Source organism: Ahaetulla prasina, chromosome 13 (assembly GCF_028640845.1).
Source record: "Ahaetulla prasina isolate Xishuangbanna chromosome 13, ASM2864084v1, whole genome shotgun sequence".
In the NCBI taxonomy this organism is placed as follows: Eukaryota; Metazoa; Chordata; class Lepidosauria; order Squamata; family Colubridae; genus Ahaetulla; species Ahaetulla prasina.
The window spans coordinates 24,964,902-24,981,912 of NC_080551.1; the positions used below are offsets into that span (position 1 = coordinate 24,964,902).

Genomic DNA, 17,011 nt, shown 5'->3' on the forward strand with positions numbered 1-17,011 from the left:
AAGGAAGGAAGGAGAGAGAGAGAAAAGGAAGGAAGGAAGGAAAGAGAGAGAGAGATGGAAGGAAGGAAAGAGAGAGAAAGAGAGAGAAGGAAGGAAGGAAGGAGAGAGAGAGAGAGATGGAAGGAAGGAAAGAGAGAGAAAGAGAGAGAGAGAAGGAAGGAAGGAAGGAGAGAGAGAGAGAGATGGAAGGAAGGAAAGAGAGAGAAAGAGAGAAGGAAGGAAGGAGAGAGAGAGAGAAAAAGACTAAAGGAAAAAAGGAAGGAAGCTGCAGCAATGGAATCGCAACAATGTATCTCTTAGCGGAGCAAGTGGGCGGGGCGTCTGCAGACCACGAGGGGGCGTGTCCCTGGAGCCCCACCCCTTCGGATGGGCCTCCCTCCCCGGGAGGAAGGGGCTTCCACGGCAGCCCTCTTGACTTTTTGGACCCTCTCCTCCCTCCTCCACTGATGGAGCAGCCGCAGCTTCTGGAGGCCAGTTGTTCCCCTGAGAAGAACAGTGGGAAGTGGGTATGTCTAGTTTAAGGAAAGATGGACTACGGAGACATGATAGCAGTCTTCCAATATTTGAGGGGTCCCACAAAGATGAGGGGGGGTCATCCCAGGGGTGAAATCCAACAGGTTCTGACAGGTTCTGGAGAACCGGTAGCGGAAATTTTGAGCAGTTCAGAGAACCGGCAAACACCACCTCTGGCTGGCCCCAGAGTGGGGAGGGAATGGGGATTTTGCAGTATCCTTCCCCTGGAGTGGGGTGGGAATGGAGATTTTGCAGTATCCTTCCCCTAGAGTGGGGTGGGAATGGAGATTTTGCAGTATCCTTCCCCTGCCACACCCACCAAGCCACACCCACAGAACCAGTAGTAAAAATAAATTGGATTTCACCACTGGGTCAAGCTATTCTCCAAGGCACCTGAGGGCAGGACAAGAAGCAACGGCTGGAAACTGATCAAGGAGAGAAGCAACCTAGAACTAAGGAGAAATTTCCTGAGAGTCAGAACAATTAACCAATGGAACAACTTGCCACCAGATGTTTTAAATGCTCCCTCACTGGAGGTTTTTAAGAGGTAATTGGACAACCCTTTGTCTGAAAGGATATAGGGTCTCTCCTGCTCGAGCGGGGGTTGGACTAGAAGACCTCCAAGGGTCCCTTCCAACTCTTGTTGTTCTGTTATTCCTTTTCAAGCAGGAGTCAAGATGCCAAGCGTGCCCCTTTCTCAGCTGGAGAAGATCTGTATGGGCTGCAGACAAGGAAAGAGGAGGGGGCGGTTATGACCACAGCACTAGATTGTATTATTCATCCCAGTCTGTTGCCACTCAAGCCCAGGCGAGTCTGGGCGGCCCCCCAAAATTAAAGGTGACATCAAAACAACTTAAACCCCAATTACAAAAATCACACAATGGATAAGGATGCTATAATTATAAGGTGGCACATTTTCTTTAGGTGTGGGAGCCCTCGAGAATTTCTTCTTGATGCCTTCCGTCTTTCTCTTCTTCCGAGATTAAGGATTCTCCGCCCGTCCAAGACCAGCGTCTTTTCAAAGGGGGGCATTATGGAAAGGGAGAAAAAAAATAATAAGCGTGGGAAAATGCTGACTGAGGCAAAACTCCATGGGGTTCAAAATCGCACACAAACGGGGGAAAAGCAATTAAAGCCCCATTAAAAAAAACTAAAACAGAAAGACAGCTGCAAATAAAAGCCTCTTTGGGACACACACACACACACACACACACACACACACACGGGAGACACAACTTCCTCCCCTCCAAATTGAAAGAACAGAGTCCTTTTGGCATCCGTTAGCTCAGTGTTTGTCAATCCTAGAAGCTTTCGGATGGGTGGACTTCAAGTCCCAGAATTCCCTAGCCAGCCATGTTGGCTGGCTGGGGAATTCTGGGACTTGAAGTCCACCCATCCGAAAGCTGCCAAGGTTGAAAAACACTGCATTAAACTGGTAGGGCTTTGCAAAGGAGAATTTATTTTATTTATTTATTTATTTATTTTTGTCACAACATCATATAAAAAGGATTATATAGTATATAAACATATATATGAGTAAATATTAGGAGGTATAAGCATCAATATATATATATATAGGAAGAAGAAAAGAAAGGAAAAAAAAACAATAAGACAGGAACGGTAGGCACGTTTGTGCGCTTATGCACGCCCCTTATGGTCCCCTTAGGAAAGGGGTGAGGTCAATAGTAGAAAGTTTTTGGATAAAATTTTTAGGATTATGGGAAGAGACCACAGAGTCAGGTAAAGTATTCCAAGCACTGATGATTCTGTTGCAGAAGTCATATTTTCTGCAATCTAGATTAAAGCGGTTGACATTTAGTTTAAATCTATTAGTTGCTCTAGTATTATTGCAATTAAAGCTGAAGTAGTCTTTAACAGGAAGGACATTACAATAGATGATTCTGTGAGTCAAACTTAGGTCTTGTCAAAGGCGACGGAGTTCCAAGTTTTCTAAGCCTAGGATTTCAAGTCTGGTGGGATAAGGTATTTTGTTGTTTTCAGAGGAATGGAGAACTCTTCTTGTAAAATATTTCTGGACTCGCTCAATTGTATTGATGGCAGAAATTCTTTTGAAAGGAGGCTAATGCTGCAACTGTGTGTGTGTGTGTGTGTGTGTATGTACGTGCATTTTATGTGCGAGGAAGATCAGAAGCTTGGCCCCGGCCAAAGACGGCCTCTTTTTGGGGACAGGGGGTGTCATTTTGTAAAACCGCCCAGAAAAAAAACTCTTATTTTTCATTTGTAGGCCTTTATACCTCCGACCGGGCAGCTTTTGCAAGTATGTTTTGCTCGGTGCATAATTACCCCTGACAGGAATTGTGCGATTCTCTCCCCTTAATCCTAATTCGTTAAGTAGGTAGTATTTATAAAGTCTGTTTTAACAAGCGCCCCTTAATTCCACCCGGCGCGGAACACACACTTAACGTTAAGGACTCCGGAGTGTTAATTGTTAGAAATGTCAAGTTTCCTCTTTACATTTCTACCTTTGGAAGAAGAGAATCGCTACGGAGGAGAGTTGAAGACACTTTTTTGTGCTGTAAATGTGCTAAGAACACAAGGCCTTCATGAATAAATAGATGAATAAATCGACCCTGAAGGAGCATATTATCGTTCTGAATTGCAAATTGAATTATACGGTCCTCGTCTTACGACCACAATTGAGCCCCAAATTTCTGTGTTAAGTGAGATATTTGTTAAGTGAGTTTTGTCCCGTTTTATGACCTTTGTTGCCTCGGTTGTTAAGTGAACCATTGCAGCTGATAAATTAGCAAGCTGGCTGTTAAGTGAATCTGGCTTCCCCATTGACTTTGGCTGTCAGAAGGATGCAAAAGAGCACCTAAATTTTGATCACCTGATCATGGGAATGCTGGAAAAAAAATGATGCAAAATAAGTCACATTTTTCAGTCCTGCTGTAATTTTGAACGGTCACTAAATGAACTGTTGTAAGTCAAGGATGTAGCTTGGATTCTGGACAATTGGGAGGCATCCCCGGAGGCTGCGTCTTTCTCTCTCGCTTTCATACCTGCTCGGATAATCTTCGGGGTTTTGCAATAAATCTGAATTTCAGACAAAGGTGACTCTGCTGGGATGCCACACCCAAAAGTCCCAACAACAAGATTAAGAGAGTTGGAAAGGACCTCGTAGGTCATCTAGTCCAACCACCTGCCCAAGCAGGAGACCCTCCACCATTTCTGACAGATGGCAGTCCGGTCTCTTCTTGAAAGCTTCCAGAGATGAAGCTCCCACAACTTCTGAAGGCAAATTCTGTGTCTTTGGTTGATTGTTCTCCCTGTCAGAAAATGCCTCCTTATTTCTAGGTTGAATCTCTCCTTGATCAGTTTCCATCCATTGTTCCTTGTCTGGCCTTTGGGTGCCTTGGAAAATAGCTTGACCCCCTCTTCTTTCTGGCAGCCCCTCAAGTATTGGAAGGCTGCTATCCTGTCTCCCCAGTGCTTCTCTTGACTAGACTAGCCAGGCCCAGTTGCTGCAACCGTTCTTCATATGTTTTAGCCTCCAGTCCCCTCATCATCTTGGTTGCTCTTCTCTGCACTCTTTCTAGAGTCTCAACAACTTTTTTAATAGTGTGGGGACCAAAACTGGATGCAAGATTCCAGGTGTGGTCTTACATACCACACAATAACTCAGCGCCTTTGCTGTGTCTCCTCATTAGGCCGGTGGCCTTGGCTATTATTGCTTCCAGAGGGTTAATGAGCATCAGTAATCCTCTTAGGGGTCTGCCACTGGGCGTGTGTTGATGCCATCCCTTGACACGGGGGGGGGGGAGGTAAATGGGCCAGGAGATGGCCAGCCAGGTGCTGCTGCTCGCCTGGTGCTGACTCTCGCGAATTGCCTGCTCGCGAATTGCCTGCCTGCTGAAAAGCAGCTCAGCCGAGGACGAGGCAGACTTAAGACTCTCTTCTTTCTCTCTTTCTTATTTTTAGCAAAGCAATGATGTTTGGTTTGCCGGCCGGGCCTTGGTTTTATAATAACTCGGCGCACCCGGCGAGGAAGGAGAGGCGGGATTGCAATCGCTGGTTCGACAATATCCTAAGCAACCAGCGGGAGAGGATTGTGAAGGAGTTGGACGTACAGAAAGTGCTGTCCCCTCTGGTTTGCAAGGAGGTCTTTTCCTGGGAGGACTACCGAGACGTGGTGTCCTGCGAGGAGCAAGCTATTTCACTGCTGGAGAAGCTGAGCTGCAAAAGTCCCGGGGCCTTGGCAGCCGCCTGCTCCGTCCTGGAGGAGGTCTGCCCTCACTGGCTCGTTTCCGTTCTCCTTGACGCTCAAGGTAAGTGCCCCGCTCGCCCCGACTCCCTCTCGGAAATGTGCCAGGAGGCTGATCAGCAGTGCTGCCTTTTCACACCCCTCCAGTCTATAATTAGGAATTACTTTCACTCTGCCAGGCGGGATGCGCTCTTGGTGGGGAGCCTCTTGGAAAGAAACACAAAGAGTAGCAAGGTCCATCCAGGGGTCTGCCTGCCTGCCTGCCTGCCTGCCTGCCTATCTATCTATCTATCTATCTATCTATCTATCTATCTATCTATCTATCTATCTATCTATCTATCTATCTATCTATCTATCTATCTACACATACATCCATACATTCCATACATACAGGGATATCTTTCCATATCTCTCTCTCTCTCTCCCCCTCCCTCCCTAAATCTCCATCCATCCATCCATCCATCCATCCAGGGTTCTCTTTCTGTCTCTCATCTATCTATCACCTATCTATGTAATCTCTCTCTCTCTCTCTAACTATCTATCCACCCATCCACCATCCATCCATTTTAATTCTCAGCCTTGTCCAGAAGACAAGGAAAGAGTCGTCTGGTTCTAATACATTGGCCAGTTCTTAATATTTCAAAGAGATTATCAACTGTCAATTTGCAGCTGGGTTACCATGGTGACAGATCAATCTTTTCCAACGTCATGCTTCTCCAAGGTTCATTAGGCGGCTGGTTCCAATGTTCCCAAAGGCTCTGCTAGTTGGGCTTTAGGGGCAACAGAAGTCCAGATACCTGGTTAAGGAGTCTGGTTAAGGAAGAGTGTGAAAGTCTAACCGAGAGGAACAAAAGTCAATTCTGCCAAATCAGGAGATGTGTGACTCTGTACAACTACATTAGGCTGAATGGAGAAGATGAAAGACCGGTTCTAAGAGGAACATCTGCTGGAGAAGGGTAATGGGTAGCTGAGTTCCTAGGATAGATATGCTCTGCGCATGCGCAAGATGGCGCGGCTCTGAGGACTCGGCTCCGGCGACGAGAGGCCCCTCCGATGTTGACGAAGCCTCGGCCGTCCGTTTAGCCGCTTGCTGTCCCCGGCCCGGTAGATCTTACTTCGGGCAGCCATATGAGAGGTCTTTGGACTCCCTCGTACATGTGGCTGCCGAGAACGAGGCCGGGTAGGCAAGCGGTGGTTTCTGGCGGCCATGTTTTAGGCTCGGAGGTGGGGCGATGAGTCGGCGTTTTTTACGGCCGTTTTTCTGCCGATTCGTCTGGCCGGCTGGCTGCTAGCCTCTGGCTCGTCTCCCGGCCCCCTTCTGACTGCGGACTCCGGACTTTTCGGGGGTAGCCTTTGGGCTCCAGCCTCTGCAATCGTGGACGACCTGGATGATTGCGGAGGTATTCCATCTACCCCTATTGCCATCTGCCTCGCTGCCATGGTTTCTTGGCTTTCCCCTGCTGCGGATTATGGACTTGGCAACCTTCATACCCCCAGCCTCTCGGAGAGGTTTAGCCTTTATATGGACTTCGCCTCTTGGAGGAGAGGTCTGGGAGACCCGGCTTCTGGAGTGGTTAGGATTCTTTTCCTGGCCATGTCTGGAGATGGTTATTGGAGGATTGCGGGGAGGCGATGGAGGCACCCGGAGTTGCCCCTGCAACCAGTCTATGACTGTGACTATTTTAACATCACCCATGCCCCCTCGGCCTTTTTGAGACTACTATGGCGTTTTGGTCCTATTAGGACTCCTTGGGGGACATGGGATTTAGTTGGGGACAGAGGAGGACGGAGGAGGGCGTAGCCAGCGACTGGAATACCATTTCCCTCACCCCGGTTCCAGGATGTTTGGACTAGGCACGGACAGAATACCATCTTGACTGTCATTCGGTGCTAATTGCTGTTCCATTCTTTGTATGCCTTCATTCTGGACTAGTACCATCAGTCATCATCTTGCCATCCGGAGATGGAGCCTCTACTTTGCCGATTCTTAGTCTCAGCTGCTCGCATTATACTGCTTGTGAACTCTTGCGCCTGCAGTGCCCCGCCTCGCAGGAATGGCCCTCCTCATTATCGAGGGCCGGCCTCCATGACGGGTCTTGGGACCCACAGAGGTGGCATGTGAAAAAGAAGAGCTTGTGGGGTTTTTTAGAGAGGGAATTTTTAAGGGGTGGGAGGGTAAGGGCGGGTAATGGGGTAACCCGTCGGGTGAGGCCAGTTCCTGCACATGCTCATGGCGGTTTTATTATCAGGTTCGGAGGTTATGGGGGAGGAGTCTGTTCCTATCTGTGAGGGTGGTCCTATTGACACGGTAAGTGGGAGGGGCAGGTATGGCGGAAGCGAGGGGTCATATCAAATTCCGGGAGCGCGTGCTCGATGTCTTAAAGCGATCACGCGCTCCGACCCCTTGGACTTTTCCCGTTCCCCGGATGGTCAGGATCCTCAGAGCCTGGGCCTTCGGTTGATGTTGTGCAATGCTCGGTCTGTGGTGAACAAAGCCCCCCTTGTTTGTGATCTTATACAGGGGGGTTCCGCGGACCTTATGGGCATTACGGAGACCTGGTTGGGCACTGAAGGGGGCGTGCCCCTTGTAGAGATGTGCCCGCCGGGTTTCCGTGCATTCCATCAGCCGAGGCCCAGGGTAGGGGTGGGGGTGGCGGTTGTGATTAGGGGAAGTCTAGAGCCGAGGGAGACCACTGTACCTCAGATTGCCGGGTGCGAATCCCTCTTTGTGAGATGGGGTCGTAGGTGTCAGATGGGCTTGCTGATCACGTACCTGGCTCCTTGCTGCGTGACAGCTGCCCTGCCCGAGCTCCTGGAGATGCTGGCTGGGGTGGCAGTTGAGACCCCCAGACTTTTAGTCATGGGGGACTTTAACTTGCCATCTTCCGGCTCATCATCGACGGCAGCTCGGGAGTTCACGGCTTCCATGACGGCCTTGGATCTGACCCAAGTAGTTGATGGCCCTACTCACATTGGGGGTGGCACTCTGGACCTGATTTTTCTCTCTGGACAGTGGTTGAGAGATCTGGACTTAAAGGAAATAGTCATCGAACCTTTGTCATGGTCAGATCACTCTCTTCTTCGCTTGGACTTTCTGACCGCCATTCACCACCGCAGGGAGGCGGAGCCGACACGTTGGTTCCGCCCCAGGCGCCTGATGGACCCTGATGGGTTCCGGACGGAGCTTGGGCGTTTCCTGAGGTCTGGCTCACGGCTCGGCTGAGGAACTTGTGGCGGCCTGGGAGCGGGCGGCGGGGCCTTAGACCGTGTCGTGCCTTTGCGGCCTCTGACCCGGCGCAGGTCCCAACCGGCTCCTTGGTTCTCCGAGGAGCTGAGAGGATGAAGCGCGGAGAAGGCGCCTAGAGAGTTCCTGGAGGTCTAGCCGTTCGAAGCTGATCGGACACTAGTGAAGTCCTATACTAGGACTTACCTAGTGGCATTGAGGAAGCGGCGTAGCTCGCCTCCTCCCTCATTGCATCGGCAGATAACCGCCCAGCCGCCCTGTTTCGGGTGACCCGCTCCCTCCTACATCAGGGGGAGCGGGATGACCCGCTGCAGGGGCGTGCTGAGGAGGTTAACGGTTATCTATACGATAAAATCGTTCAACCGGGATGGGTTGGACCAAGATTGCGGTGATGCGGGTGAGATGTTCGAGGTGGTCTTGGCGATATTGTTTGGGATGAGTTTGACCCTGTGGCTCCTGAGGACATGGACAGGTTGCTGGGTAGGCTGAATGCCACCACATGTTTACTGGACCCGTGCCCCTCCTGGCTGGTGCTGGCCACTCGGGAGGTCACGAGGCTGGCTCAGGCGATTCGACCGCTTCTTTGGTGGAGGTGTCTTCCGGCCGCCTTGAAAGAGGCGGTGGTGAGGCCCCTCCTTAAGAAGCCTTCCCTGGACCCGGCTGTTTTAGGTAACTATCGTCCGGTCTCCAACCTTCGCTGCGGCGAAGGTTGTAGAAATATGGTGGCATATCAGTTTCCCTTGCACCTGGATGAAACTGTCTATCTAGACCCGTTCCAGTCCGGTTTCCGGCCCGGTTACAGCACGGAGACGGCTTTGGTCGCGTTGGTGGATGATCTCTGGAGGGCCAGGGATAGGGGTTGCTCCTCTGCCCTGGTCCTATTAGACCTCTCAGCGGCTTTCGATACCATCGACCATGGTATCCTGCTGCGCCGGTTGGAGGGATTGGGAGTGGGAGGCACCGTTTATCGGTGGTTCTCCTCCTATCTCTCCGACCGGTCGCAGTCGGTGTTGACAGGGGGGCAGAGGTCGACTCCGGGGCGCCTCACTTGGGGGGTGCCGCAGGGGTCGATTCTCTCGCCTCCTGTTCTTTATCTACATGAAGCCGCTGGGTGAGATCATCAGTGGTTTCGGTGTGAAGTATCAGCTGTATGCGGATGACACCCAGCTGTACTTTTCTACACGGACCACCCCAACGGTTATCAAGTGCTGTCCCGGTGTCTGGAGGCCGACGGGTCTGGATGGGGAGAAACAGGCTCAAGCTCAATCCCGCCAAGACAGAGTGGTTGTGGATGCGGCATCCCGGTACAGTCAGCTTAATCGCGGCTGACCATCGGTGGCGAGTCATTGGCCCCGATGGAAAGGGTCCGCAACAGGCGTCCTCCTGGATGAGCGGCTGTCTCTAGAAGACCATTTGACGGCCGTCTCCAGGAGAGCGTTCTACCAGGTTCGCCTGGTACGCCAGTTGCGCCTTTCTGGACCGAGATGCCCTATGCACGGTCACCACGCACTCGTGACGTCTCGCCTGGATTACTGCAATGCTCTCTACATGGGGCTCCCTTGAAGGGCATCCGGAGGCTGCAGTTAGTCCAGAATGCGGCTGCGCGGGTGATAGATGGAGCCCTCGTGGCTCCCGTGATAACACCCATCCTGCGCAGACTGCACTGGCTACCTGTGGCTTCGGGTGCGCTTCAAGGTCTTGGTGACCACCTTTAAAGCGCTCCATGGCATTGGGCCGGGTTACTTACGGGACCGCCTACTGCTACCGAATACCTCTCACCGACCCGTGCGCTCTCACAGAGAGGGTCTCCTCAGGGTGCCGTCAGCAAGGCAATGTCGTCTGGCGGCGCCCAGGGCAAGGGCCTTCTCTGTGGGGGCTCCCACCCCTTGGGACGAACTTCCCCCCGGACTCCGCCAGCTTCCGGACCTTCGGACCTTCCGCCGCGGGCTTAAAACATATTTATTTAATTGTGCAGGACTGAGCTAGGTTTTAAATTCATGGGTTTTAATTGGGTTTTATTTGTATATTTTAATTAACGGGCTTTCAAATAAGTTTCTTAATTGTTTTTATTCTGTATTTATATTTATATGTTTTTAAATGCCTGTGAACCGCCCTGAGTCCTTCGGGAGATAGGGCGGTATATAAATACGATTAATAAATAAATAAAATAAATAAATAAATAGATGTATGTCATGCACAATGGCAGGTAGCTCAGTCCTCATCACCCAGACTAAAATATTTGATTTTAGCTGGTGATCTGCAGAAGACAATAGCCATAGCTTTGTTTATCTCAGACAGAATCGGGGACCACCTTAATATTACACTCCCGTGCACCACATGGAGTAGGTTTACTCCTTAGTAAACCGTGAGCTGAGAAAACCCAGCCCTCTTCCGTGTACTTACCTTCCTCCAGGGGCTTGAGAACCAAGCTCCTTTCATTCACAAGCGTTGCTATTACTAGGAGGTAGACTAAGCGGGAAACACTGATTTATTTAAAGGTTGCGCGATGCAGTTTTATGATCTTAGCTGCAAACATCAAATAAAACCCTGGGAAGGAAAAAAAAAAACCTCAGTGGGGTTTCTATGGCAATCTGTTTTAATACTAAGAGCTACATGCCCACCACCAAGGTATTTATTGCCTCAAGAGAGAGACGTCACTTACTGTTTCGTGATTTCCAACTTCCCATCTTCATTCTCTATAAAACGGACAGTCGCCAATCCAATTATACAGGATTTCCTTTCGATTTCCTTTGGAAGGGACTGCCGTGTGGCTCCCTCTCCCTCAACGTCTCTGGTAGTTGACAATAAGGCCCCTCAGGGGAATTCTGACATTTGTCAACTGGTGTGCCATCAAGTTCTAGCCGACTCTAGTGACCACAGATAGAGAGATTTTCTTCTCAATGAACTGTCTCCAACCTGGTCCTTCAATTCTTCAGGTTTTCATCCAAAGTGGGATGCTTAGAGCTTGCTTCTCCTGGACTAGAGTTTATTTATAGACACAATGCCATTTAGAATAGAGCTGGAAGGGACCTTGGAGGTCTTCTAGTCCAGCCCCCTGCTCAAGCAGGAGAACCTATACCCATGATGGCGAACCTATGGCACGTGGAGCCATATTGGTGGGCACACGAGCTCAGCTCCGGCGCGCATGTATGTGCCAGCCAGCTGATTTTTGGCCTTCTGGGCACACCGGAAGTAGGGAAACATACTATTTCCCGCCTCCAGAGGGCCTGGGGGGGATGGGGAAGGCACATTTTTTGCCCTCCCCAGGCTCCTAGAAAGCCACTGGAGCCTGGGGAGGGCGAAAAACGGGCCTACCGGGGCCACTGTGCCATTGCGTGCCAAAAGCGTGGGAGCGTGGGGGGGGGTCGCACGCACATGCGTGGGGGGGCACATAGAATTATGCATGTGGACACATAATTCGACACCCTACACACACCTACACACACCTACACACACCCTACACACACACTTTCCTCGCTTTTGACCTGCGATGGCAAAAAGGTTACCCATCACTGACCTCTACCATTTCACATAAGTGACTGTCTAGTCTCTTCTTAAATACCTCCAGTGATGGAGCGCCCACGATTTCTGGAGGCAAGCAGTTCCACTGGTTAATTGTCCTCACTGTCAGGAAGTTTCTCCTTTAATTCCAGGTTGCTTCTCTCCTTGATTAGTTTCCATCCATTGTTTCTTGTCCTGCCTTTTCCTGCTTTGGAGGATAATTTGACCACCTCTTCTTTGTGGCAGCCCCTCAAATACTGGAATACTGCTATCATGTCACCCCTAATTCTTCTTTTCTTTAGAAAATTTATTTAGAAAATTCCACGTTTCTTGTGAGAAAGCACCATATTTTTTTATTGTGAGCTCCTCAACCCATGGAGGCAGAATTACAATTTAATTTCTCCCAATCCAGGTGGGCTTTCCCAGAGTTCCTTGGAAGACACACCTGAGAACCCCAAAATGAGAAAAGCTTCAGAAATGGACAACCACGATCCCAGCGAAACCAGTGATGTGGAAGGAAACACTTTACTGGAGGACCCCTTAAACCATCCCTTCAACAAACACAGGTTAAAAGCCGGATTATTATTTATTTATTTTTTCATTTTTCCACTTTGCACAATTGTAAAATACGTTTTTATTGGGCTGTGAATGTTCAGTAGACAGGAGGCATTTCTCCCCATGCCTGCCCCACATCCCTAGCAGGCTAAATACAAAATGGGGTGGGGATGAGCTTTGGGCCAGCAAGTTGCTTTGCAGAATCATCATCTTTGTTTAACAACCCCATAATCCCTTGTTGGGTGGAGTCCGGGCAGTTGAATGGAGCTGAGTGTTTGTTGGCCGGATGCCTTTCCTGTTGCCAATGCGGAGTTTTGTTCAGCAGATATATATTCTCATTGTGCCCAGAGAGAAAAATATCTGCCTCTACCTAGGGTCGAACTCACAGCCTCCTGATTGGGAGGCGAGAGCTCAACCTCTAGGCCACTGCCCCACTTTGAAGAATGACAGGTGGGAATACAGAAACAAGAGTGTTGCTGCTTCAGGAAGTTGTGGTGCCATGGAAGCTACCAAAGGCAAATTACCTCTTTAACTAGTGAATATCTGGTGGACCTCTCTGGGGAATTCTGGGAGTTGAAGTCCACACCTCTTAAAGTGGTCACGACTGAGAAACACTAGACGCGTGATGGCAGTGCCTCTCTGTGGGTACATGAGCCGTCACCCCAGCTCAGCTCCACCGTGCATGTCCGCATGCCTCCTGCCAGCCAGTTGGTCTCCAGGTCTCTGCCGCACATGCAGGTGGTGGGGCGCATGCATGGGGCGTTGGGCGCATGCGCGGGGGCTGTGTGCGCATTGCATTTTGGGGGTTCAGGTGCACACACGGGCATGCGTGCAAACGTGCAAGCAGTTTGGGCACTCCATCTGGAAAAGGTTAGCCATCACTGGTCTAGTCCAGGAGTCTGCAAACTTGGCTCTTTTAAGACTTGTGGACTTCAACTCCCAGCTGGCTGAGGAATTCTGGGAGTCGAAGTCCACAAGTCTTAAAAGAGCCAAGTTTGCAGACCCCTGGACTAGCCTATCTGGTCATTGGAGAGACTCCCATTTTCCACAACGACAAGAGAGAAAATTGAAAATATTCAGATATTGGTCAGCTGGACCTGGAGGACATTCCTGATAACGAGGAAGAATTTCCTCCCAGGAAATGCACGAAAGGAAAGGGACTCGTGTAATTTATAATGTCAAAATAAAACCCGAAGCTGAGCAAATATGCTGCCTGCATAAATTCACGCCATACCCAAAACCACGGTAACAGTTTCTCTTACCAACTGGCTGGCCAATTAAAAGCAACCGATTTGGTCTATAAATATAACTATGCCGAGACTAGGATCAGTAGGCAGGAACCTGCAAGAAATCCTTAAGAAACTGCAAATGAAAAAAGAACACGCAAAGCAAATATTAATTATAATATCTACTCTGTTTACCAAATAACGGGTGGTGGGTTTTATTACAACCGTCTCTGAAAAATCATCTGTTTACCTAGTTTAAGGTTGTTGTGTTTTGTTTTGTTTTTGCTGTTTGCCACATTAACCAGGTTCCACTACTATTTTAAGCCAAATATCCTAGATTTGATTTTGACAGTGCAAAACCAACCGTTTTGAACCGTACGTCATGCTGCATGGCTTACCGTTCTGTCTGAACTCAGACATTATGGCTTATTCAACCAACCATGGTGAAAGTAACTAAGATTTAGCGACTCTGTGAGTTTACCTTGTTTAGAATTGTGGTTTCAAGTGTCTGGATTAAAACAGGAACAGGTATACTGCTCCGCCCTGTTTCCCCTCCCCCCCAACCAGCTGCCCTCCAAATATCTTACACCACAACTCCCATGATTCCCAGCCCAACAAAGGGATTGCACCACTACGCACTGCTCAATTTCTCCTGCAGCCAGCAGGCATCATCTCTCTAGCCAACACCAACCAAGGGTCATTAGCTGATTCCCCAAAAGCTAAGCAGGGTTGGGCTTGGTTGGAGCTTGGATGGGTGACAACCAAGGAATCGAATGGCTGTGATCTACCACCAGGAACTCAAAAACATCTCTCTCAAGACAATGACAAACGATTTCCCCATCCTTGCCAAGAAAGCACCACAGATGCGTCACCGGGAGCTGACTCAACACAATGGACCATGCATTATTGTTCCCGTTATTATTTATAACAGCTTTTTCGACGCACAGTGCTAACGCTGAAAGATAACGTTGATGTCTGCTGGCACACAGTTCAACATGATGCAAAATGTGAAATGAAAAAGGGACCGAGAGGGACGAAAATATCAACGGCTGGAGCAGAGAAACCGGTCAGAGTCCCAGGAGTGGCTGAGATGGCTCCTCTTCCCCTTCCCCACCCCCACCCCCCAGCCATGATGTTCTTTCAGACAAGCAATGGCTACAACTTTTCAGGGGTCTTCTGGCTGATGAAGGAGGCCAAGCATCTGCTGCCTTCCGGCTCTGCGTCTCCATCCCAGTGCTTAAGGGCTCTGTCAGCGTTCCAGAAAAAAAACCCCAACTCCCAGTAAAAACTCCGAAGGAAGCATCTTTCAGAGTTCTATTTACTAGGATAGGTAAACTGGCACGTCTTGGAAAACCTAAATCTGAGAGATCCGCGTTTTCCCTCAGTAAATCAAAACCTCCAAAACCATCCTCTCACTCCTCAGTCGATCACATGCTCCAATCGCCAACCGTCCCATCTCGAGACAGCACTCCGGCCACTCCTCCTCCAGATGCAGGATCAGCCTGACCTTGACCGACAAGAAGAATGCGATTAGATCTGAAGACAACCCCTCTACTAACCCACCCCCCTCCTACTTTCCTACACATTCCTTCCATGGCAGCATGGAAGCTTCCGGCCTAACATGGCTTCCAAAGCTGACAGGCTTCTTTTGAGAAGGATGGAGGTCCTGCTTCTGCTTCTTCTCCAGCAAGAGATCAGATCGGCTGGTTGCTTACTTACTTGCTCTTGTCTTGTGATGGCCATTGGCTTCTCTAAAGAGGCTGATCAGTCAACCAGGATCCCCACGTATCTGAATTTGGTTGGATCTGGCCACTAGATGGTACTGTATTAATGTAATTAACCAACTCATCTAGTAGCCACTTGAAGGTGAGTTGTGAGACCTTCCTCCTTTTCTGAAGAAAACACCTCCTTCTTCTCCTTGAGGGGCACCTGTTGGACTTCCACCCATTCTAATGGATTGCTTTCCCAAGCGGTAGGAAACCTCAGTAGGATTCCGGTGAGCTGGGGTGTTCTGAAATTTATTTCATCTCAAAAAGGTACTTGCTCAAATCAAGTTAAGTTAAATTCAATCATAATGTACAATACAGGTAGCTCTTGATTTACAACTGTTTGTATAGTGACTGATCGAAACTATGACAGTGACTTATGACTGGTCCTTACTTAAAAATCTTAGCAGCATCTAATCCATGATCAAAATTCAGGCACAGTTCACTTAAGGACCTCATCGCTTAAGAGCAGTCCCAATTATGGCCATAAGTCAAGGACGATCTGTATTTCAGATACGTAAGTTTTGCTTAAAAGCCACCCTCCAAAAAAGTCATCAACTGTCTCTTTCAAACCCATGTTTTTTTGTTTTTTTGTGTAGTCTTTCACTCGATTTGGTATATACCTTATCCCGCCTCAAACTAAAGCCATTATATTAGGCCGGCTTCATAAACCCTCTGTAACTTATACGTTTGGGGTATCTTGGACTACAAACCCTATCAGTTCCATTCAGCAAAGCTGAGACGAGAACAGCTTAAATAATAAAATAAAATAAAATAAAATGGATTGCATCTGCTAGTTAGATCATCTGCAGAATATTCAGGATTCTTGTAAACTAACACAAAGGTTTGGATGACCGATATATTCGCTTGGGTTGATGTGTGTTTAGAAATATCAAAACAATATTCTAAACCAGGGGTCTCCAACCTTGGTCCCTTTAAGACTTGTGGACTTCAACTCCCAGAGTCCCTCAGCCAGCTTTGCTGGCTGAGGGACTCTGGGAGTTGAAGTCCACAAGTCTTAAAGGAACCAAGGTTGGAGACCTCTGTTCTAAACGGTCCAGCTTCAAGCCAAAGCCAGGTAGCGCTCAGAACTGAGTTTTTTATTGTCCTTATTGTTACGGAAGATTTAAATGCTGCCAAAGATCTTAAGTGGGACTAGGGATCATAAATCACTTCAACAATTACCTTGGGAGGAATCATCCTTTGCAGAAATCACCAGGCTGCTGTGTCTCCATAATGGTGGAAGTGACCTTTTAAGTAAAAGCAACTCAAATAACCTTTTGGGGTTTTTTTGGGAGAGCTCCACGGGAGGCCATCAGGAGAAAGCAGAACAAGGAATTAAACTCAAAAACGATGAAGGATTATAAATGCTGGCATGGCTTGAGATGAACTCACAACCCCCTGCAGTTTTGTCTCAGCGCTTCCTTCCTCTGCCCTGCCCAGGACCAGGGGTTTGCTGACAGTTCTGGGATCTCACTGGATCTGTTCATACCCATCACCTCCAGCAACAGCAATTTATTTCTCCAGCAGGAAGGTGATCCAGGAGAGGAATGTGACAATGCTGAACAGGCCCATCCCAAAAGACCTGGGTGCTTGAGGGACGGGAGAAGACAACCTCTCTTCCAATCCCACCGCAGAAATGCACAGCCCCAAATCTATCTACAGCCCTGTGAATGAGATACTCTCATTCCTTAGCACCAGGAGCAACCAAGTCAGGAAACATGGACTGCATGCCACATCCAGCTTTGAATAGAATAGAATAGAATAGAATAGAATAGAATAGAATAGAATAGAATAGAATAGAATAGAATAGAATAGAATAGAATAGAATAGAATAGAATTCTTTATTGGCCAAGTGTGATTGGACACACAAGGAATTTATCTTGGTGCATACACTCTCAGTGTACATAAAAGAAAAGATACATTCGTCAAGAATCATAAGGTACAACACTTATTGATAGTCATAGGGAACAAATAAGCA

At 48.7% G+C, this 17,011-nt stretch overlaps 1 protein-coding gene across 1 annotated transcript; it reads left to right on the forward strand.

The window, feature by feature from the left end:
- Positions 1-287: 287 nt before the first annotated feature.
- LOC131184775 (uncharacterized) lies at positions 288-16,627 on the forward strand. The gene is made up of 4 exons (XM_058156481.1): positions 288-502; positions 4,456-4,802; positions 11,896-12,049; positions 16,561-16,627. The coding sequence occupies exons 1-4, from the start codon at positions 288-290 to the stop codon at positions 16,625-16,627; spliced, it is 783 nt and encodes a 260-aa protein (XP_058012464.1).
- Positions 16,628-17,011: the final 384 nt, after the last annotated feature.

Bases quoted from the DNA above. Each gene is read 5' to 3' on its own strand.
- LOC131184775 (XM_058156481.1), top strand. From the start codon at position 288: ATGTATCTCTTAGCGGAGCAAGTGGGCGGGGCGTCTGCAGACCACGAG. The intron at 503-4,455 runs GTGGGTATGTCT...TCTTATTTTTAG, and splicing joins CCTGAGAAGAACAGTGGGAA to CAAAGCAATGATGTTTGGTT. The intron at 4,803-11,895 runs GTAAGTGCCCCG...CTCCCAATCCAG, and splicing joins CGTTCTCCTTGACGCTCAAG to GTGGGCTTTCCCAGAGTTCC.